The sequence below is a fragment of the Mizuhopecten yessoensis genome, unplaced genomic scaffold (assembly GCF_002113885.1).
Source record: "Mizuhopecten yessoensis strain PY_sf001 unplaced genomic scaffold, ASM211388v2 scaffold11009, whole genome shotgun sequence".
NCBI lineage: Eukaryota > Metazoa > Mollusca > Bivalvia > Pectinida > Pectinidae > Mizuhopecten > Mizuhopecten yessoensis.
The window spans coordinates 442,224-465,748 of record NW_018408833.1 but is presented as its reverse complement, the minus strand read 5'-3'; the positions used below and the strand labels follow the sequence as shown (position 1 = coordinate 465,748).

The window sequence follows — 23,525 nt, the reverse complement described above, 5'->3', positions numbered from 1 at the left end:
CTGCTATATTCCAGTTATATTAATCTTTGTGCCAGTGAGTGCCCATGTATGTTCTTGTAACAGGGAATGTGTGGGATTAAAATGTCACAGACTTTTACACAGCTGAGGATCGCTGTTATTGGAGGAGAGAACCAATATAGATTGTGATTAAAATTGATAAACCTACTGAAGTCCTTGTATTAATATATAAAATAAGATTTGACTCTGTGACGAGGTCTGTCTTGAGCTGCTCTGCCACAGATGGAGATCAGACTCTGTCGACAATCCCATACACAGTATATGTATAAAGTAAAACTGTGTAAGTTAGTAAATATAAATAAATCATGTTCAGTTTAAAAGGATTCTCTTTTCCAACTTGTCATCTGCATGTGTGGTGTTTTCATGGTGATTAGAATTGTTTCTTTCTGTATATATACAGATGTTAATTGTCATGTAAAGCTTAAATAGAGGACCTGACTTATCTGTGGACACTCAAACAAAGCTTGAGTACAGCATATTGTTAATCTAAAAGGCCACTTCAATAGTCTGTTCTGTTACAAACAGGTCGGACATTTCTAAGGCTTTTCAAAGAGGAAGCTATGTTTTGAAAAAAAATGTCAATGATAGAACATCGATGGACAGTCAAGTAAATTGTACTCTCATCCATCGTACTGTAATTACTACCTGGAGTTTTAATTCTGTATAGGAATCCTGGAACCGCTGGAATGTCACAGTACTGTATTACAATTAATGGAGGGGAGGGGGCCTCGAGGATAGCAGTGGGGACTTTTAATGTACTGTTATGTTCTAATAGGTTACCTACTTGGACAGTGAGGGGAGAGAAAGGAAGGAGAGAGTTAAATATCAGTAGAAGCCCATAAAGTGTCTTCAGTAGAATACCCACTTAAATTTTATAATTGCCAACCTTCCCTATATTGGGCCCTTAAATTTATTATTTTCAACTAGTAAATTTGCTAAACTGTTCCTATTTTCAAAGTTCTAATGATATGTCATTTTAAAGGGTTATTTTGTCTCTAAGGGGTGTATACACACATTTTATTAATGTTTCAATTTTGAGCATGTAGAATCTCCCCCATGAAGTTGGCAAGTATTACTTACTGTACAGTGTAAAGAGGGAGGGTGAGACAACTCTAGGATAGCAGTGGAGACCTTTGATAAACTGTAATATCCTCAGTAGGAATAGTGAGGGAAGTGAGACAGAGGAGAGAATTATCCACCTAATGTAAAGAGTAAAGAGGGAGGGGGAGATCACTCTAGGATAGCAGTGGAGACCTTTACTATACTGTAATATCCTCAGTAGGAATAGTGAGGGAAGTGAGACAGAGGAGATAATTATGAGACAGCAGTATCCAGTTGAATACCCACCTAATGTACAGTGTAAAGAGGGAGGGGGAGACAACTCTTGGATAGCAGTTGACACCAGTGTAATGTCATTAGTAGGGTAACCACTTTTTTGAAAAAGAAGATGTTTGTTAATCTTCCAAACATTGGCAATAGATTAATTTTCCTAATACTGGTTAGGGTACCAATTAATTTTGTACTTACAATGTCCTACATTTGTAATAAAAGTCCAAGATCAAGCTTCATATTCTGGACACAGAAAATATCATTAGGGTTGATTTTCTGTATAAGGGCATCTGTTACTGTCGCTCTTCAAAAAACTATACATCCTTATCATAAATATTCATATTACTGCATTGTTTGTTAAATAATGGAGTAATATAGGCTACTTTATGTATCTGGGACTACACATATTGTTTTGTCAATTTGCTTTGGTTTTATAACATAGACTGAAGGTCTTTTTTCTATATCCTACACAGGGGCTATGATAACTCTATAAAAACCAGGGCAAATTGACAATATGATAAATGTTCTACCATAACGTTTCCATGTATTAGCCCCAATGCCTGTCTTAGCCTTCCTAACCTAACTCATGACAATGTATCAACCTGACTACTGGAGGTGTCCTTCCTGAGAGGTTAAGGAGCAAATCTGGCCTCTGTGGTTGAATTAGATTATAGGAACCAAATTGAGGTGCGCTATAGCTGATATGTCCCTGATGATCCACCAGTTCTTTTATCAAGTCAGCCTGAAGTGTCAGTCTCAACACAAGTCTCTTCTCTGATCTTATAACAGAGGAGATTTCTGAGAACTAATGGAGGTATATGTCAGATTCTATCCTTTGTTACTTCAGACCTGTATATCTTACTTTCTACCTGTATCACCTTGCTGTCTGTCACCCGGAGGTGACATCCCTGTATTAACTACATCATGAGGTCAGAGGATTACAGGGGCAAGCCACTGTATAAAACCTCACCGAATCATTTAAATGCGTAAGTTGTTTTTGGAGTATACTTATAGATTTTTACGGACGCTTAGTAAGAGACATGATTTACTACCGGTTTTGAACATCCTCCATGTTTATTCAAAGTCTGTTTAAACCAGGCGCTGAACCCGTTTATAGTGTTCAGTATTGGTAATTCGGCCCTTATTCACAGAAACAACCCCCAATGTCTCCTAAATGGCCTTCTAAATATTGACTGGGGTGTCAAATTGTAATTGTTGTTCAATATTTTAGAATTAGAGAGTCTTCCTTAAGGCTTTTACGGATTTTCTGACTGAAACATCAGGAAACCTTTGTTGTCAAGACCTTTACAGAAAATAATCATCTTAGTGAAGAATTATTTGGAATTAAACCGTGCAGTTTGTGAGGTAAGGACATAAATGCAAACAAATCTCTGTAGTAAGGAGACAGGTTTTAATGTTTCACTGTCAATTAGACTTAAATTTTCATGCATAGCCATGCCATTGGCAACTTTAAGTAGATACTCTTTAAGGAGCACTGATTGTTTTACTGGAAATTTAAGTTCCAGAGATTATTTAAACAAATGATGCCTCAGCAAAAAATCAGAAAAAATCATTAGGAATGAGCTATTTCTGTGTTTTGTTGTATGGCCTACAAGATTTTGCTTGACTGTTGTCCTTACTCTCAGAGCCCTGGTCAGTTATTTGACCATTCATCAACTCTTTATCTAACCTCTCTCAAGAAGGGTTCAGAGTATCTTGTCTGACCTCTGACCTTTCCTCTGGCTATACATTTAATCCGGAGCAATGAGATTAATGTTGGGAAGAATTGTTTTATTTTAGGTCTGAAAAAACGGGTTGCTTGAATCTAGAAAGCTAATTGCACTCTTAGCGCTCCAATTAGTTGCCACAATGTTTGGTGAGAATGGTCGGTGTTTTTAGCGCTGTTAAAATGGATGTCCCTTTATCAGGTAGACAATGCCATGTATCTTTGTAAGGTGTGCTGTGATTAAGTTTACCCCTCCATCTCTCTTTATCTTCTGTCCACATTTGGAGTAAATTAAGGCATGTACGCATGTGTATTTGTAGCTTACTGGTAGATAAAGATCAAGGTTGAACAATCTTTGTGATATTAAGTCTCCTTATATATATTTCCATTTTTACCCACTGCTTAGCGCTGTTGAAAATGAAATCACATACATTTTCCCCACTCCTTTCCCAAAGTTGAATTACTTAATTTTCCCCCATTTTCCCCACTCCTTTTCCAAAGTAAAATTACTTAATTTTCCCCACTACTTTTCCAAAACAAAATTACTTAATTTTCCCCACTACTTTTCCAAAATAAAAGTACTAAATTTCTCCAATACTTTTCCAAAATAAAATTACTTAATCTCTCCAATACTTTCCTTTTTTAAAGGCTATTTTTCATTGTCTGTTGGTCTATGTGCTTCTGCTACATAAAGGCTGTAGTGTTATGGAATGGTGGTTAGTCGGTGCCTGTAGATAAGCCCAGTCTAATTGTTAACATGTAGTAAAATAATTTAAAAGTTTGTGATTCTGTCCAAATTCCATAATGCCCTGATTCTTCCTTATAAAGTTACAGGAAATCATCACAGAAAAGTTTATATAAGATAGTTGGCACCAAATACAATGAACTCTGTAATGTTGAGGGTTTACAACATGACCGCGTTTCCTTACAATACTCTGATTTCCTCCTACATAAACAACAGCTGTGTGCTTGAAACCAGGCCAACACGAACGATGAGTATAAATTAATAAAAACTTGTTTCATAATTGTTGCAAATAAAGTGCATTTTATTATTACGCCATGCCCTCATTTTCACAGCTTCAGCTCTTAACCAAATTTCATCCCTGTTTATACAAAGGTCGAATACGGGAATAACCTTCCATGAGTTCCCAAAGTTAAAGTCAAGGTCACTGTTGCTATTTATAGGTCAACCATAGCTATTTTGTGTCTTCTGGTAGGATTCAGGACCTTTTAAAAAAAAATAAAAATCTTTTCACACATTTTGTTTTATTACATTCTTTCTTTTCAAAATACTTATTTCCCTGTACTTTTATGACATTGAAATGAGTTATAGTGCTATCTCGCTGAAATGTCAGACCACACATATCTTACATGGCAACCAGTCTATCTCCTTTTTATCTTGATTTGTTAAAATATTATATAATTAGGACAACGCCAACATAAAACTTTATAAAGCCACTAATAGTTGATGTAAGTACTTAATTCGTTCACCCCTACATTTTTACACTGGACTTGCTCTGTCTTTGATTTGGTAAGGCTCAAGTGTGACTTTAGGGGTGAATGGTTTAAATGCCATGACTCTAGAGTTTATATGGTATCTATGAGGATAGTTTCAATTTATCTAATCATATTTGAAGATGGAGTTGACTAATGTTTCATGTTTCCTTTCTTACTTACAGGCAGAGGAACTAAACACTATCATTGGGAATGCTTTCAAGATGGCCTACGCGCAGCAGAGAGTGCGACAACCCACATTCAACGAGCTCATCGAGATACAACTGAACGAGCAGAAAGCTAAGTTCGCTGAATATCAGGTTCAGGCCCAGAAAGAGTTCAAACAGAAGCTCACCGAGATAGCTACCCCGACGCCGTTCTCAGAAAAGGCAATTCAGCGCATGGAAATGCGGCGGCAGTCCAGTAGTGACGATGTCCAAGAAAAAGAACGGGAACTTGCTGTGGGCAAAAATAAACTCTGGGTAAGTTAGCCTGTCACTCCTGCCAACACTGGCTGTGTTTAAGTTTGTGTATTGGCTGCATTTTGCACATTTATGTCTTGAATTCATTGAAGTGTTTTGGATATCGGTGATGAACAATTTTGGATATTTTTTTATTTTAATTATTATTTTGAGTTATGTTTTGAATTTTTGAAGAAATGAAGCAAGTTAATCTTGAGATTTGTTTAATTGTTTTGTTGGTCAATATGATGGTAAGGAAAAGTACAGTGAAACCTGGCTAAATCAAACAGCACAAGGACTTAGATTTTTATATTAAATATACAGGTTTCAGTATGGGCAAGTTTAATATACATACCGGTAGAAATATTGATAGTGAGATCCAGTTGGAAATTTCCAGTTATAGCAAGAATTTGGTTTAGACAAGTTACCTGTAGGAACAAAAATATGTTTAGGAACTTTCCAAATGCTGGAACCTTAAAAATGATCTGTAAAGAAATCTTCATGACAAAATGAATTCCAGATTTTATGACAAGATTGATTCCTAAGAAAAAAGGTATCTGTCAAAAGGATTAAAAATAGATTTATTATCATTGAATGTTTTAAGATGTAATGACAATATTGTTTTAAAAAATCTGGAGCTGATGCTCATAACAACCCTCAAGCTGGGTATCTAGCTTTTAGGTTAGCTGTGTAACCACACCTGGCTGTCTGCTCTATATCTACTAACAATCATCTATGCATTGCTTTATGTGTCTGTTAAAGGAAATCTATGTACATTTACTCTATATAACTTAGTGATGGGTCAATGATCTAAAATAATAGAAAATTAGATGAAAATGAAATAATTTAATTATGCCAAAATTGAAACACAGATTACCAGTAATTGATTAAATTTTCTTACTGGTAATTAAAAAATACCAGGAAATAGTATAATGATTTGCTTCAACTAGAAAATGTTACCGACTGTTTGATATGGATATATACAGATGGTTTTTTTTTTAGATTCTTAACATTAATATATTTATTTCAAAATTTACTACATTTACAGTAAAAGATACACAAATCTAACATCATTCTAAAATTAACCGATATAGATTGTTTATAAGTTATAATTGATCGGTAATGTGTAATAGATTGTTTATAAGTTATAATTGATCGGTTATGTGTAATAGATTGTTTATAAGTTATAACTGATCGGTTATGTGTAATAGATCGTTTATAAGTTATAATTGATCGGTTATGTGTAATAGATTGTTTATAAGTTATAATTGATCGGTTATGTGTAATAGATTGTTTATAAGTTATAATTGATCGGTTATGTGTAATAGATTGTTTATAAGTTATAATTGATTGGTTATGTGTAATAGATTGTTTATAAGTTATAATTGATCGGTTATGTGTAATCTAGAATCGATTAGCTGGTATGAATGGAATTCCATTACCTATATACATGTGATATACCAATCTAAACCTGAAACGTTTCAGAATCATACTGTTTGCTTACTTATATACCGTAAGCAAATGCATTTTCCTACTCATTTGTTACAAGTTTCAACTTACAGGCATCTTAATTTAGCACATTATGTATCTATCAATATTCAGGAATTCACTGATTATGTATTAAGTACGTAATTATCATAATGACATTAGTAACCGCTTTCAAATTGGTGCAAAAAGATTTTTACCACTTAAATGATCATGGTTGCAGCAACTGTTGCTAACAAAACTTTAAGTGTTAAATGCCGGGAAATAAACTAGTGATGGGTTTATCGCAGCAGATACCGAGAAATATATTTGTGATGAGTCGATTGGGACATCAAATAGCAGATACCGGGAAATAAGCCAGTGATAAGTTTTATCCACAGTGAGCAAAATATTTCCAATCACCAGTAAGAAGATTGTAGAAACAAATTTTTAATGTATACAAATATTTAACTACAGAAATATACAATATATTTTGTGACCTTCAATTTTAGCATCTCATATTATATTTGTAACTTTCTTTCAAATTGGAATGAAAGGTGAAACACTTAAATTAAAAAAAAAACCAACCCCAACTCAATTGTATAATTAGCATATTATTCATCCCAGTTATGGCAACAACATCATAAAATTGGCAGGGTGTGCTCTTTTATGTGTGTTGATCATTGTTTGATGAATATGAATGTGTTAATAAGTAGAACTGATATAGATTTTTACCTGAGGGCAGATATTTAGGTCCATACTTGTGAACAGACTATATTAAGAGACTACATTGCACAGTGGAACATCAATATTCACACATAGACTCTGTGAGTCACACTTTTATTGATTACAGTCTTCGTAACCAGCAATACATTTTTCATGATTCAACAAAATTTCCATATTTTCACACTAAATGCTAATAGGATCTAGGAAAGATAACTCTTGTTAGTGAGATGTAAGGGAGATAACCAAGTTTGTCTTGACGAGTAAAACATCAAAAGATACTGTAAACAAAATTATTCTATTATAAGCTAGGAAAAAGATGACTTAAATATTTTTACTTTCAAAATCCACTGATTAAGGCGAAAAAAAAATTAAATTAGTTTGTTACACACACAAAATACTTGTCAACCTTTTAAATATTCATTGGGGAAAAACCACTTACAAAATCTAAAAATGTCTGAAACGTACTTATAGTAACCCCTTTTTGACAAAAACTTAGTATAAAATAAACTGGATTAAGTGTTTTGTGTAACGAAGTGATCAAAATGAGTAATCAAATTTAAGCAAAGACAATAGTTTGAAAATTTTGGTCATAATAAATAAGGATTAAAAATTGAGTCTTCTGCAATGACAAATTGGGAGACCTTGTAAATTGTGTTATGGTAAGATAGACCATTTATTACTGACATGCACTATGTATTGTGTCATGTGACGTGTGTGTGTGTATTTACAGTTTTCGTTACAACGTAGCCCCATCAAGGTACAGTAGGCCAGTTTTCATTACCCTCCTCGTGTTGTAATCTGCTGGGTCTGTCTGGGCAACGGCAAATGTTTTTACATCTATAAAATGAAACTTTAACTAATAATTCACTTATCTATCTGTTAATGGTAGAACTCAAAATTATAAGAAGTGTCTATACAATGTTATTTGAAATTATTTTTAAATATTTAGGAAAAATAAAAAAAATATACTTCTTGCAAAAAAATGTTTGTGTCTGTTAGAAAATGAAGTTGAAAAGTAATCATGATAAAAAGCTAAAACTTAGACCATGTGTTCTAGCTGTATTTGGAATGATGAGAAAACATTTGTCCAGCTTACATTTTGATTTCAAACTATGAGGTATGTGTACCTGTGGTACATGTATATTATGTCGTAGATGAATGTCAGTGATCTGATGCATTTTAGATGAGTGGCAATAAGAGATGATTGGTTTCTGTGAAATCAGCTCATTTGATAGGAACTTTAATGTACTAAAGTATTTCCACAGCATATTTTTGATTGATTTGAATGATAGTAATTTGCATTTTTGTACAAAATGTATGCATGCAAGTATTTAAATGTTATGGTTTGAAAAAAACAAAACAAAATCCCAGTGACCATTCTCCTGCATCCCACCCTTCAAAACTAAATCCCCTTCTCATCAAAGTCCATTAATTTCTTCAGAATCCTATAATCCAAAATGCACTGGAAGTAATTATTACCAAGGCAACCTGATGTTAAAGATACAAATATGTACAGTCAACATTACCACCTGTAATATATAGCTATTTGTTATCAGCTAACTTTACCAAACCTATCCTCAGCCAAGATTTCATACTTATTTTTGATTGTGATTCATTTGAAAATAATTTTGTATTACATGTACATTTTTTTAAGTTACTTTTTGTATAGAATTTTTCCTGGACTAGAAGACTTCAGATATTTTTGAAAGATTTTTCTATCATTAGCTTTCCTGCTGGAAGTACCCGACATCATTTTTGAAATGATGGTGAAATTTTCCCAACTGTATCTTGCTGGGGAGGAAATGCCAAAGAACTTTAATTTTTACTTCATTTGTGTAAAGAGATAACATGTAAAGGGAGATCACCCTGTTAGCTGTGACTAGAAGTTCTTGTACAGTGTATCACATTTTTTCAGCATTTAATCTTATTGCAAGGGCTGTGTTGATCCTCCCTCACACAGTACATGTATCTTCAGTCAGTGTGAAGCTTGAAACAAGATAAGAAGTGTATTTGGCTATGCTCAATTCATTTTCCATTTTACATTTCATACTAACAGAAAAGTTGTAAAATCAATAAGCCTAAGAATTCTACAGTTTGCATGTAGAACATGTAATATAGAGACCGACTAGTTCTATTAGGTCACTTTCCATTTGTCACAAAGCCCTGTTAGTAAACACAACAACAGTCAATATAACACAACATAATGTACACGATAAATAGTCGGTCAGAGTTTTACAGACTTTCGTGCTAGGAGTTCGTGCGTGCATACCTAGGAACCCGACATGTTTGGAATGTGAGACTAGATGGCCCTATTCTGCCTGATATATGTACCCCCTCCCCCTGTATAGTTCTATACACCCAACAAAACATCCCCTACCTACCCTATTTACTGGCGTTGGTTGTTATTTACGACACTTTCTCCAGTCGGATTAATTAATGTTGATGCTGTTTCATTATTTGCCATTTTGCAATCCTGATCGTGCCCAATTTCTGTTGCATGCTACCGTGCTACCTACAGAATGTACATATGTGTTGGTGTTCAATACCTTCGTATTCACTCCATGTGACGTGGCACAGTGCAAACTCCTATTTTCATCCCTTTTCATTTGTGCCAATAATAATTTCTTTTGCTGGTTTTTTTGGTGATGGTAACATCAGTTTTTTTTGTCTTTTTTTTGGTCAATTTTATTTTTCTTAAATAATGGATTGTATATGATGATTTATTTCTCTATTAGTAGTCTGATAGATTTGAACTTTGGGTTTATACTCTAGCTAATTCTACGATGTTGTATCCGTCTCTATCGGGTGGTTGTAAAAAATACATGTTATCAGTGTTAGCCTTCCCTACTGTCTTAGTCACAGATCAGGTGTACAGGAGGATTAATTTAGGGACGTCTCTTACCCAGCCTTGTACAGGTACGACATTATAATCGTCATTTATCTGTGGTTTATTTAAAATCTTGGGTACCATCTGAGAAACATTGTTAGATGAACTTTGATATAAATGTTTATATGTTATAATTTATATGAATCACCATTCTAAATGAAGTTATGGTTATATTTCTGTATTTAATGTTTTCCAGACTGTTTCATTGTTGAATAACATGATTTTTCATCAGACAAATGAGATACTTTGTGTATGAAGCATTTGAAATAGTCAACATAGATATGACGTTCTAAATAACTTTAAGATTAGAGATATCAGGTATTACCAATTAAGCTTGAAAATAAAAACAGGGCTGTTAATTATTTTTAAACTGATTTGTTAAATTGTAAAACAATTTTCAAGTACAACGCATATTGTGATTTAACAAAAGAATATATTGTAACACGTAAAAATGAGACATTGTGACATGTCACAGGAAGAGTATTTATATGACTTAAATATTTCGCTTGTGATTTGTGTTAGAGTTATCCCCCTTGCATCTTTTAAAAGTTCTAACGTTTTAGAAGAATGAAATTTCCGTTAATACATTAGCCTGTTTTTCATATTTATCATTAATGCGTGACACAAGTCCAAATTATCTTTTCAGACAAAACTTTCCACAGTCGTTTATTGTGAAATTCTTTTGTAAGAAGATTAAGTAGGATATATCCTTAAACAAAGTTTTGATAGCTTGTGTATCTTTACAGGCTAAGCAAGCAGTAGACAAGGTGAAGCATCGTTCTGCTGCCAACGAAACTTTAAGTTCCTCACCCCCGGGGCGCAGTGAGTCCCCTACGGTTGGAGGGAGGCCCCAGTCAGAGGCTCTGATCCACAACTACAGTATTGGAGACCCGACCAACAAACGTAATTCCACTCCTGTTCACTCTCTTAACCAGAACGCTTCCTCCCTGGCATTTCTCCGTAGTTCCTTTGACAGTACAAATAACTCAGGGAAGAGTAAAGGATCTCCTGTGACAGCCCTGAAGGATGCTATAGACAAAGGGTTTTGTAACGGGTCTCTCTCTAGCCAGGACAGCACAGACTCAGCCGGACTCATTATACATGACCAAGAGGGCTACCTCGCCCCTCATAATGGCAGGCTACTTAATGAGGACAAGGTAGGTAACTCTGTCACACCAAACTGTCAAATACTTTTTAAAGAATGAAAATTAACTCATTCATCCCTGAAAACACATATGAACTCTCCCAATTCAATGGTTGGAATAGTTCATTATGAAATTTCAGGAGTGAATGCAGTAAACCATGTTTATAATAAACTCTTTAGGAGTTTGACCATATCTTTGTTATGAGAAGGAGTTTTCAATATAAACCTAGAGCAGCCATTGGTAGACGTATTGATTCTTTGTACAGTGTATGTAAAACACGTCTTCTTCATTAAAAATCGTTCTAGAATTCAAAATTATGGTATAGTTCCAGTAAATATCTCTGTATCACTTCATGGTCCCAATGACTGTAATAGGGGTTGCTGTTTCTCAGAGTTTGAAGATTACATGTAGATAAGTCTGGGTCCTGTGTGAGATCTCTGTGAGTGTATTTTTAGTTAGAAATGACAGGTATGAGAAATGGTTACGTGCAGTACTTGTAATTAGGGAGGGAACCTCTGCATGTGTCAGGTACCCCTCTGTACTGGTGATTAAAGACAGGTACAGATGCATCTTTTTACCCAAGGAACCTTGACTACACTTTGTATATGACCTAGAGGCCTCCAGACAAGTTTGCTTACTATACCCACTCTCCTCCCTCCTATAATCACTATTTTTGTCCCAATTATAAGTAAAAGAATGCAATCACTCATTTCCACTCAGACTTTGTTAACGAAATGTTCTACTAAGGAGAAGGGATCTCTGTTTACACCCCCCTATCACTACTTACACAAGATTGATAGAGCCACGCCCACTTGTCCATGCTTTATTGATAAGGCCACACCCTCTTATCCCTGCTTTTAGTGATAATGTGGCATTTCTTTGCTACTTGCTATAATTATTTGTGGTTTTCAAACTCTAAATTTCAACATCCTGTTCCTTACCTGTGATAATGTCTAATGTAGATAAATGATATAGAACGAGTGGATCTGATCCTAGTACGGTCAAGATCAATGTTAAGTGAAGAGAGCTAGTGGAAGTGAAGGGTCTAAGATGATACTAATTGGCAGATAAGGTCGCAGTGACCTATATTTTATATGATGGTGTAACAGTGATAGTGCCAGCTATAGTAAAAGGTTTATATATCCAAAATAAGGTTATTCATTCGTCATATGTTTTGTGAGTTAGTAAGATTTCTACAAAACAGGAATTTCTTATGCTCTTTTCTATCCCTTTCTTTCTGGACAGAGATGTAACAGTTTCAAGACAAATTTTTAATTTTGTACAATAATTGAGACTCACAGATTCTGCAGACCATTCTGATATCAGAAAGATATGCACTGGTAAAAAATTGGAGGTCAAACTTAAGAAAGGATCAAATATCGCTGGACCAGGTAGCAGGTAGCTGATCGTTGAGGTTGTTGGTGCGTCCACCTGTCAGACAAGGTGTTGACAGGTGCTCATGCTAGCAATTAACATTTTTCATGGTTAACAGTCGGTGAAAGTAACAAACTGTCATTATAACCTCAAATTAGAAATCACTCGATGGTGACCTCTGTAGTCATATATTTTAACATACCTCAACAATTTCTTTTAAAAACATGTCGCCAAAAGTCGGAAGGTGAGATTGATGTAAATTTTAAGCTATTGAACTGATGTTATTGGGTAATGATAGATGGGTGTGTTATAATGGTACATAGGTGTGTCGTACAGTTTAATGGCGGGCTGTCCCCGAAATCTGTAGTCGTGATTATATATAATTATACAGAGTTGGTGATTTGATGTCCACAGTAAAGTATCGGGGTGGATTGATCAGACAGATTATATTAATCAGTCAGGCATGAAAAGGTTTAGAGTGATTAGAAACCTGTAATGGAAAGGACGCTGGCCAAACTATTCATAAAAAAATAAACATTTAGCGCTTGATTTCTCCTAAATGATAAAGTTTTATCGTCCGTCGTCCGTTAACATTTTACATTTCAAACTTAAAGTCAAGTTCTGCTGGGCCGATTAAACTGAAAGTTGGTAGGAATGATCGCCTCATGGTCCTGACAAAGTGTTGTTATTTTTCGGGTCGATCAGAAATCCAATATGGCCACCACGGCTGCCATTTTGGTAAACTATTTCAAACTTAAAGGAAAGATCTACTTGGCCGATTGAACTGAAACTTTGTAGGAATGATTGACTCATGGTCCTGACAAAGTGTTGTTATTTTTCGGGTCGATCAGAAATCCAATATAGCCACCACGGCTGCCATTTTGGTAAACTATTTCAAACTTAAAGTAAAGATCTACTTGGCCGATTGAACTGAAACTTTGTAGGAATGATTGCCTCATGGTCCTGACAAAGTGTTGTTATTTTTCGGGTCGATCAGAAATCCAATATAGCCACCACGGCTGCCATTTTGGTAAACTATTTCAAACTTAAAGGAAAGATCTACTTGGCCGATTGAACTGAAACTTTGTAGGAATGATCGAATCATGGTCCTGACAAAGTGTTGTTATTTTTCGGGTCGATCAGAAACCCAATATGGCCGCCACGGCCGCCATTTTGAAAACGTATTTCAAACTTAAAGTCAAGTTCTGCTGGGCCGATTGAACTGAAAGTTGGTAGGAATGATCGTCTCATGGTCCTGACAAAGTGTTGTTATTTTTCAGGTCAATCATAAATCCAATATGGCCGCCACAGTCGCCATTTTGAAAACCTATTTCAAACCTAAAGTCAAGTTCTGCTGGACCGATTGAACTTAAAGTTTGTAGGAATGATCGACTCATGGTCCTGACAAAGTGTTGTTATTTTTTGGGTCGATCAGAAATCCAATATGGCCGCCACGGCCGCCATTTTGAAAACGTATTTCAAACTTAAAGTCAAGTTCTGCTGGGCCGATTGAACTGAAAGTTGGTAGGAATGAGCGCCTCATGGTCCTGACAAAGTGTTGTTATTTTTCGGGTCAATCAGAAATACAATTTGGGTGCCATGGCTGCTATTTTGCTACTAAGTTCTAATAGGCCGATCTCACTTAAAATTGGTCTAGGAATGATCAGCTCATGGTCCTGACAAAGTTAAGTTAACATTATACTATTTTTTACTCAAATTGGTACATATTTCAACAACAAAAATAAATACTATAGACTCAGGTGACCGTTAAGGCCCATGGGCCTCTTGTTTATGGTGATGTTCTGCATTTTATTGCTTGAAACTGATTTGTTTATCCATATATCAATAGTTGATCACCTCATTTCCTTTATTGGATTTGGTAGTCTACATACTCTACAAAAGTACTGACAAGAGTCAATGAGGGCGTAATAGTCAACGAGAGTTAAAAAGTCAATTGGAGGTTTACAGTCAATGAGAGTTATAGAGTCAATGGAAGTTATAGTCAATGGGAGGTTTACATTTAATGAGGGTTAAAGAGTAAATGGAAGTTATAGAGTTAATGAGAGTTATAGAGTTAATGAGAGTTATAGAGACAATGAGAGTTATAGAGTCAATGGAAGTTATAGAGTCAATGGGAGGTTTACAGTCAATGAGAGTTATAAAGAGTCAATGGGAGGTTTACAGTCAATGAAAGTTATAGAGTCAATGGGAGGTTTACAGTCAATGAGGGTTAAAGAGTCAATGGGAGGTTTACAGTTAATGAGAGTTATAGAGTCAATTGGAGGTTTACAGTTAATGAGGGTTGAAAAGTCAATGGGAGGTTTACAGCCAATGACAGTTATAGAGTCAATGAAAGTTATAAAGTCAATGGAAGTTATAGGATCAATGGGAGGTTTACAGTCAATGAAAGTTATAGAGTCAATGGGAGGTTTACAGTTAATGTGAGTTATAGAGTCAATTGGAGGTTTACAGTTAATGAGGGTTGAAAAGTCAATGGGAGGTTTACAGCCAATGACAGTTATAGAGTCAATGAAAGTTATAAAGTCAATGGAAGTTATCGAGTCAATGGGAGGTTTACAGTCAATGAGAGTTATAGAGTCAATGGGAGGTTTACAGTTAATGAGAGATTAAGAGTCAATGGGAGCTTTACAGTCAATGAGAGTTATAGAGTCAATTGGAGGTTTACAGTCAATGAAAGTTATAAAGAGTCAATGCGAGGTTTACAGTCAATGAAAGTTATAAAGAGTCAATGGGAGCTTTACAGTCAATGGAAGTTATAGAGTCAATGGGAGGTTTACAGTCAATGAGGGTTAAAGAGTCAATGTGAGCTTTACAGTCAATGAGAGTTAAAGAGTCAATGGGAGGTTTACAGTCAATGACAGTTATAGAGTCAATGAAAGTTATAAAGAGTCAATGGGAGGTTTACAGTTAATGAGGGTTGAAAAGTCAATGGGAGCTTTACAGTCAATGGAAGTTATAGAGTCAATGGGAGGTTTACAGTCAATGAGGGTTAAAGAGTCAATGTGAGCTTTACAGTCAATGAGAGTTAAAGAGTCAATGGGAGGTTTACAGTCAATGACAGTTATAGAGTCAATGAAAGTTATAAAGAGTCAATGGGAGGTTTACAGTTAATGAGGGTTGAAAAGTCAATGGGAGCTTTACAGTCAATGGAAGTTATAGAGTCAATGGGAGGTTTACAGTCAATGAGGGTTAAAGAGTCAATGTGAGCTTTACAGTCAATGAGAGTTAAAGAGTCAATGGAAGTTATAGAGTCAATGGGAGGTTTACAGTCAATGGAAGTTATAGAGTCAATGGAAGTTATAGAGTCAATGGGAGGTTTACAGTCAATGAGAGTTAAAGAGTCAATGGGAGGTTTACAGTCAATGACAGTTATAGATCTAGAGTCAATAGAAGTTATAGAGTCAATAGGAGGTTTACAGTTAATGAGAGTTAAAGAGTCAATGGGAGGTTTACAGTCAATGACAGTTATAGAGTCAATGGAAGTTATAGAGTCAATGCGAGGTTTACAGTCAATGACAGTTATAGAGTCAATGGAAGTTATAGAGTCAATGCGTGGTTTACAGTCAATGAGGGTTAAAGAGTCAATGGGAGGTTTACAGTCAATGACAGTTATAGAGACAATGAGAGTTATAGAGTCAATGGAAGTTATAGAGTCAATGGGAGCTTTACAGTCAATGAGAGTTATAGAGTCAATTGGAGGTTTACAGTTAATGAGGGTTGAAAAGTCAATGGGAGGTTTACAGTCAATGAGAGTTATAGAGTCAATGGGAGGTTTACAGTCAATGAGAGTTAAAGAATCGATGAGAGGTTTACAGTCAATGAGAGTCAAAGAGTCGATGAGAGGTTTACAGTTAATGTAAATTGAAAGCTCGTGATATGGCGCTTTACAGTCTTTTTCAGCTGGATTTTGAGAACAAACTTGTTTTACTTGTTCAATTCAACCAGACTGCTGATAAACAACAAATTGTGTTTTTTCTTTTATATGAAATGTCATGGATGACAAGAAGCTAAAAAAAATATTTACATTTGAAGGAAACTCTTATTTCAAGCCAGAATTTCTACTGAATATGTTATATTTAGTCAACACTGATTCTATTTACGAAACCGTACTCAGATCCGGGGACTAGGCTGGCTTGTTTAGATCATGTAGGTTGAATGGTTGCTGTGTAACTTAGTATACAGGTATGTGGAGCCTGGCTTTATATTCCGTCTTCTTTCCACAGTTATTTCCCCTTTGCTCTGATCAACAGATACGATCTGACATTTAGTTTTGACAGGTTCAACGTCTGTCTTTATTAGTGTCACTTCTGTAAAGACTATTTAGATCTTATCTTAAATTCCTATGTTTATAGTAACAGAACATGTTTAAATCTTTACAGAAGTTGAAAATCTTGTTTCAAAGAAAGTATTCTTGATATCTTGGTATAAAGCTGGTTTAGATGAATTAAACTATTGTGAAGTTAGTTTCTGTTTGTGTCTGTTTATCAGGATAATTATAGGGTAATTAGTGACTTTTTCAAGTAAAAGGTCAAATTAAGTGATGGTGCTGATATAGCTATACGAAATAGCAGTGGTTCATGATATAAAATTCACCTTGGCTTGAACAGGTGAAAAAATGTGTTATATTGTTTCCTTTATCAAATAAAATCCTTCAGAATATATCTTTTGAAGACCTTTAATGGTTCATGATATAAAATTCACCTTGGCTTTTAGGATCTAGACATCACCCTGAATAAACAGGTGAAAAAATGTGTTATATTGTTTCCTTTATTAAATAAAATCCTTCAGAATATATCTTTTGAAGACCTTTAATGAAAATCATGATGAATTATAAAAATTGAGATAATTCATGTCAAATGCATCTGATTTTTACCAACATTTTTGCGGTGCCAACACAATTTAGATTTCTGAGGTTGCATTTCTGTCAGTTTTGATGCAGAGTTTCATGTAGGGAAGTATAATGGTCGTGAAGGTCTGAGTACAAGGTCTTGGTGCCAGAAGGGCTGTTAAAGTTTCACTAGAGCCACTGCCAGGACAGACCTGGTTAATAAATAAGATTTGTTGGGAACATTTTAACCAGAGATACATTAAGAATATATAGTGAATATTTTCCTGATATGTATTTTTATATCTTTTCTGAGGCAAATACAATGTACCAGCCTGTGTCAAAAGTGATTACCTCCAGTACTCGATAGAGAGCTTCCCTAGGGGAGATAATTCAGTTATGGAATGGAGACTTGCAGTGAGGGAACAATAAACTACTATCTCTGACGAACATGTTTCCTTAATTTGTTACATTAGTTCTATAGAGGCTGTCTATGTGTGAGAACTGGCAAGGCCTTCACAGGAAACTTGTCATTAACTCTATAGGGGCTGTCTATGTGTGAGAACTGGTAAGGCCTTCACAGGAAACTTGTCATTTTTAAAGTTTTTCTCTGCATTGTTTCCTTCTTTATACTGGTTTGGAAAAATAAACTGCAAAAAGTCTCGCATTTAGAAGACAATTACATTCTCATAAAAGAACCGCAAGTGTGTCATTTCACGAGTTACTGTAAAATGACACTATAAATTCTTCATTTGAATAATCAGTGTTAGAACAGTAATCACTTTGATGTGTCCTAAAGGATTACAGAGAACTGTTTAACTCATTTACCCCTGAAGTCACATTTGAACCCTTCAAATTTAAAGGTTGGAATAGTTCATTATGAAACNATTACTGCGGGCTTCCGTTGAGTGCGTGCGCCGGATATAGGTCGCAATAAAATCGGAAAATGTTTTACGACACTTGATTAGTTACTTACAAAATGTCATTTGTTACTATTTATGAATCGAGAATATGATATATATATAAATCAAAATCAAATGAATTATTAACGAAAGTTGCGGAGTCTTTTCAATTTTGTATGGGAAATAGCGCATGACGTCAGCTGTTATCTTTGTGCCGTTCTAGATACTGACCTGACCTGACGGTAATAAGCGGGAAATTTGAAATTTGGAAAAGACATAATTTTTTTTTGCGAATTCTCATTATGGAAGTATAAATATAAGCAATAAACTGCATAGTTGTAAATAGCTAATAATTGTAATGATGCGATAGTTGCATTTATATAGGCTTTTTAAAGAGAAATTATCAAAAACTTTTTATTATATAAATATTTCAGTGAAAATGTGTTTTTAATTTAAATTCACAAATATTTCAGTGTGGTTTTTTTTTATATATCTTACAAATATTTCAGTGTTTTTTTTTTATATCTTACAAATATTTCAGTGTATTTTTTTTTTCATATCTTACAAATATTTCAGTGAAAATAATGAATTGTTAATAATACTGTACATGTATATCAGGTCTCTGGAAGAGTTACTTCCCTTTGTAGCATCATAAACCCTTTCAAGTTGAATGTGTATTCACTGAACCGTGTCCATGCCCTGATTCATCGAAGAGTTTCCATTTAATTAAAATAGTTTGTGAGGGATATGGAATGTGTAGAGCCGTTTGATGTGGGATTTTCAGTGTTGTTTCATTGAGTACTTCACACCTCGACACATTAAACCAGCTGGACAAAAGTCAACAATGTCTACAAACGGCTGTTAATGCTACTGTGTGTTTAACTGGCTATTATATAGGGTTTATACACTTTTAAATTCTCACCGTACAGAAAGTTTACACAGTTATAGTGAGGCATTATACAGGTTTTATAGACTTTTTAAATCCCACCCATGCAATAATTGATTTGAAGGAAAAGTCTGTCTTTACAGATTTATTTATACAAGTGAGGTCATTGAGTTATGCAGATAGTTGGGATTTTGGCTACATTCCTTGTATCCAAAACATTTTATCTTCATTCCATCACATCCAGAGATATTCATATCTACGTCTGTCTTCTGCAGCATTTTATCATAACTTTTAAGACGGCTCCCATGTCCTCTGCATTAGTGACAGAATTAGGGTAATATCTTAATGTGATAAAGTGATCTGATGGAGCCTTTCATCAGAAATTGAATCATAATCCAGTCCTTTATGGTACTAGTAGGTGTATAATCTGTTGTAATAAGATAATCTGCCTGCCTGTCATTAGGGAATCTAGGACATCTGTGTCAGATACATCATAACCAGGCCACACAGTGCAATCCCTTTCATCTCCACTTGTAGCCCAATTATCATTGGAAGTGGATCTTAGACTTTATAAATTAACCTTGACTGTTTTAGTAAATTTCACAAAGTTTGTTAAATGTGAGAGACATTCAAAGATAATGTAAAAGTTCAGTTAGAATTATGCCATGAAGTACATTGAAACCCTCTGTGTAAAATTCTGCCCATCATTGATAGTCTCACTGACTTCATATACTGGAGTATACTTTCTGACAATTTTTTGTGTTAAAGTTGGCTGAACATATTTTAACTCATTCATCCCTGAAGACACATTTGAACTCTTTCAATTCAAAGGTTGGAATAATTCATTATGAAACTTCAGGGTTGATTGAGTGAAGATAACCTGTAAATCTTTCTTAAAATTCCTGTGTCGACCAAGTGCAACATAGAAGTAAAGAACACCTGTATATTAAGATCTTTTCTTTGACTTATACTTTATACATTACACCTGTATACTGTGTGCCCAGTCAAACTATCGTCCTGTATGAAATCTAAATTTGCTCACAGTGTTAATTTCGCCATTCATATATAATTACTATTTATATGTTGTTTGCTGTAATTATAAAGTTGCCTTGATTATAGAAGGCAAAACAAAGGCGAAAATTAAGCTGCAGCTAAAACTTCTCTAACTAATGAGCTCATCTCTTGAATATTGAATCATTTAGAAAAAAATAAACTCAATATTTTTCATAACTTGGATGTCTAGCTTCTAAGTTCTCAAACTAGGGGGAGATAAGCTAGAAGTTCTCATAAAAACTTTGAGGCTGGTAGCCAGTCTAGCACAACTCCCTTAGATCCATCAAATGTAGATGTTCATGAAGAAAGGAATTTGCAATTCAATCCCCCCCCCCCCCCCCCCCCTTAGAGTTATGGCCCTTGAAACTTCAATTTCTGCTTCAGAAACAAGTGTAAGTGTAAATTTTACTTTTGTTTTTAGCTCGCTCACTTTTCCTCTTGTTTGACTCGGACTGTAAACTACTCCTGTATATATAACTGTTCACTGATTTGACACCTCAGATACACCTGTCTATAAGGATACTAACTCAGACATACGTTTTGCCGGGCTTGCTAATCTTGGTAGTCTACAAGATCAACACCAGCCTGATTCTACTGTAAATAGGTAACAACTTTATCATAACTGACAGCTAAAGAGATGCATCAGTCAGAGGTCATAGGTCAATTGACTCCAAACCCCTATGTTAAAACATGTTGTGGCTTTAGATGTCAAACATAATCATGTTCAGGTAGAGACGGAATTTGACAAACATTTACCAAGAAATGTTTTACAATAAAGGAAGAAACACGAGACACCTTTAGGAATTCTGTAAGGTTTTCCATCAGTTTTTAGTGCTCGTTGTAAACCTGTTTGATAAAAAACCAATGACTTTGTCATTGAATCCAAATGTTAAAAAAAAATGCACTTTTCCCAAAATTTGTTTTGATGTGAGACGGAAATGAAGTTAGCGGTTTAAAGGTGACAGGTGTGTATATCTGGCTGTGATCTGCAGGCATTTTAAAGTTTCCCACACTTCATCAGATGAACGGAGAGGAGACTAAAACCTTGTGTAACATGGCTGATTCTATAACAAGGTATCGGTTCTCATTTCTAGGGGTACAGTTTGGATATCTTAACTTATATCTGATAACTTTATTCTAGGTAATTTCTGAAAAAGGTCAATCACAGTTAGATCTGAGGTGTTGTTGTTCACGAAATAATAGCTTTGACGATGGAATAATCACACAAGTAAAAGTATTCCTACAAGCTATGTGGGGTTACGATGGATTAATCACACAAGTAAAAGTATTCGTACAAGCTATGTGGGGTTACGATGGATTAATCACACAAGGAAAAGTATTCTTACAAGCTATGTGGGGTTACGATGGATTAATCACACAATGAAAAGTATTCTTACAGGCTATGTGGGGTTACGATGGATTAATCACACAAGTACATGTATTCTACAAGCTATGTGGGGTTACGATGGGTTAATCACACAAGGAAAAGTATTCTTACAGCCTATGTGGGGTTACGAAGGATTAATCACACAAGTAAAAGTATTCTTACAAGCTATGTGGGGTTACAATGGATTAATCACGCAAGTAAAAGTATTCTTACAAGCTATGTGGGGTTACGATGGATTAATCACACAAGTACATGTATTCTACAAGCTATGTGGGGTTACGATTGATTAATCACACAAGTACATGTATTCTACAAGCTATGTGGGGTTACGATTGATTAATCACACAAGTACATGTATTCTACAAGCTATGTGGGGTTACGATGGATTAATCACACAAGTAAAAGTATTATTACAAGCTATGTTGGGTTACGATGGATTAATCACACAAGTACATGTATTCTTACAAGCTATGTGGGGTTACGATGGATTAATCACACAAGTACATGTATTCTACAAGCTATGTGGGGTTAAGATGGATTAATCACACAAGGAAAAGTATTATTACAAGCTATGTTGGGTTACGATGGACTAATCACACAAGTAAAAGTATTATTACAAGCTATGTTGGGTTACGATGGATTAATCACACAAGGAAAGGTAATCTTACAAGCTATGTGGGGTTACAATGGATTAATCACACAAGTACATGTATTCTACAAGCTATGTGGGGTTATGATGGTTTAATCACACGAGTAAAAGTATTTTTACAAGCTATGTGGGGCTACGATGGATAAATCACATGAGTAAAAATATTTTTACAAGCTATGTGGGGCTACGATGGATTAATCACACGAGTTAAAGTATTCTTACAAGCTATGTGGGGTTATGATGGATTAATCACACGAGTACATGTATTCTTACACGCTATGTGGGGTTACGATGGATTAATCACACAAGTAAAAGTATTCTTACAAGCTATATGGAGTTACGATGGATTAATCACACAAGTAAAAGTATTCTTACTAGCTATGTGGGGTTAAGGCTAGTTTGTAGCCAAACAATCTGATATGATATGAGATTTTAAAAGCTGGTGACATGGAAAAAGTGTTATTGATTATAATAATATTGGCGTTAATTCTGACAACAGCTGTACACTCCACGTCGATAGTTTAACATTTATTTACAAAGGGCATACATACCATGTTCCTGTCTGGCTTCCGAGTTTACTTTGCTATGTATATATGTTGTTATTTGTGAGGTGTCCAGTCTAAATATTTGTTATCTACATCAGATGACATTCCGTACAGGATTCTTTATTAGAATGGAACAAGATGATATGTATTATACAATTCCAGGTAAGAGAAAGTTCCTTTTGTTTGGTTATTTATGTTATTGATGTTAAAGTAAAATTTTAACCTTGTTTATAACCTGGTATTTTTAGGTCACCTGAGCTTTAGCTATCCGTTTTCGTCCGTCGTCGTCCGTCGTCCATCGTCCGTCGTCCGTTAACATTTTACATTTCAAACTTAAAGTCAAGTTCTGCTGGGCCGATTGAACTGAAAGTTGGTAGGAATGATCGCCTCATGGTCCTGACAAAGTGTTGTTATTTTTCGGGTCGATCAGAAATCCAATATGGCCGCCACGGCCGCCATTTTGAAAACCTATTTCAAACTTAAAGTCAAGTTCTGCTGGACCGATTGAACTGAAAGTTGGTAGGAATGATCGCCTCATGGTCCTGACAAAGTGTTGTTATTTTTCGGGTCGATCAGAAATCCAATATGGCCGCCACGGCCGCCATTTTGAAAACCTATTTCAAACTTAAAGTC

At 35.1% G+C, this 23,525-nt stretch overlaps 1 protein-coding gene and 1 long non-coding RNA gene across 3 annotated transcripts in view; one reads left to right on the top strand and one right to left on the bottom strand.

Moving 5' to 3' along the window:
* The window catches only part of LOC110464564, a 133,565-nt gene that overhangs the window by 67,713 nt on the left and 42,327 nt on the right, over window positions 1–23,525 (top strand). Inside the window, exons 5-7 of one of the 2 annotated variants that reach the window (XM_021519836.1) lie at window positions 4,753–5,049; window positions 7,949–7,975; window positions 10,852–11,262. In XM_021519836.1, coding sequence (XP_021375511.1) covers window positions 4,753–5,049; window positions 7,949–7,975; window positions 10,852–11,262 — 735 coding nt within the window. The remainder of the gene's footprint in view (window positions 1–4,752; window positions 5,050–7,948; window positions 7,976–10,851; window positions 11,263–23,525) is intronic. The other variant, XM_021519837.1, reaches the window with a different exon arrangement.
* On the bottom strand, window positions 4,144–9,794 carry LOC110464565. Its single transcript, XR_002464511.1, has 4 exons — window positions 9,600–9,794; window positions 5,384–5,456; window positions 4,923–5,026; window positions 4,144–4,300 (listed from the first exon to the last, which is right to left on the bottom strand). It is a non-coding gene; the product is annotated as an uncharacterized LOC110464565 (long non-coding RNA).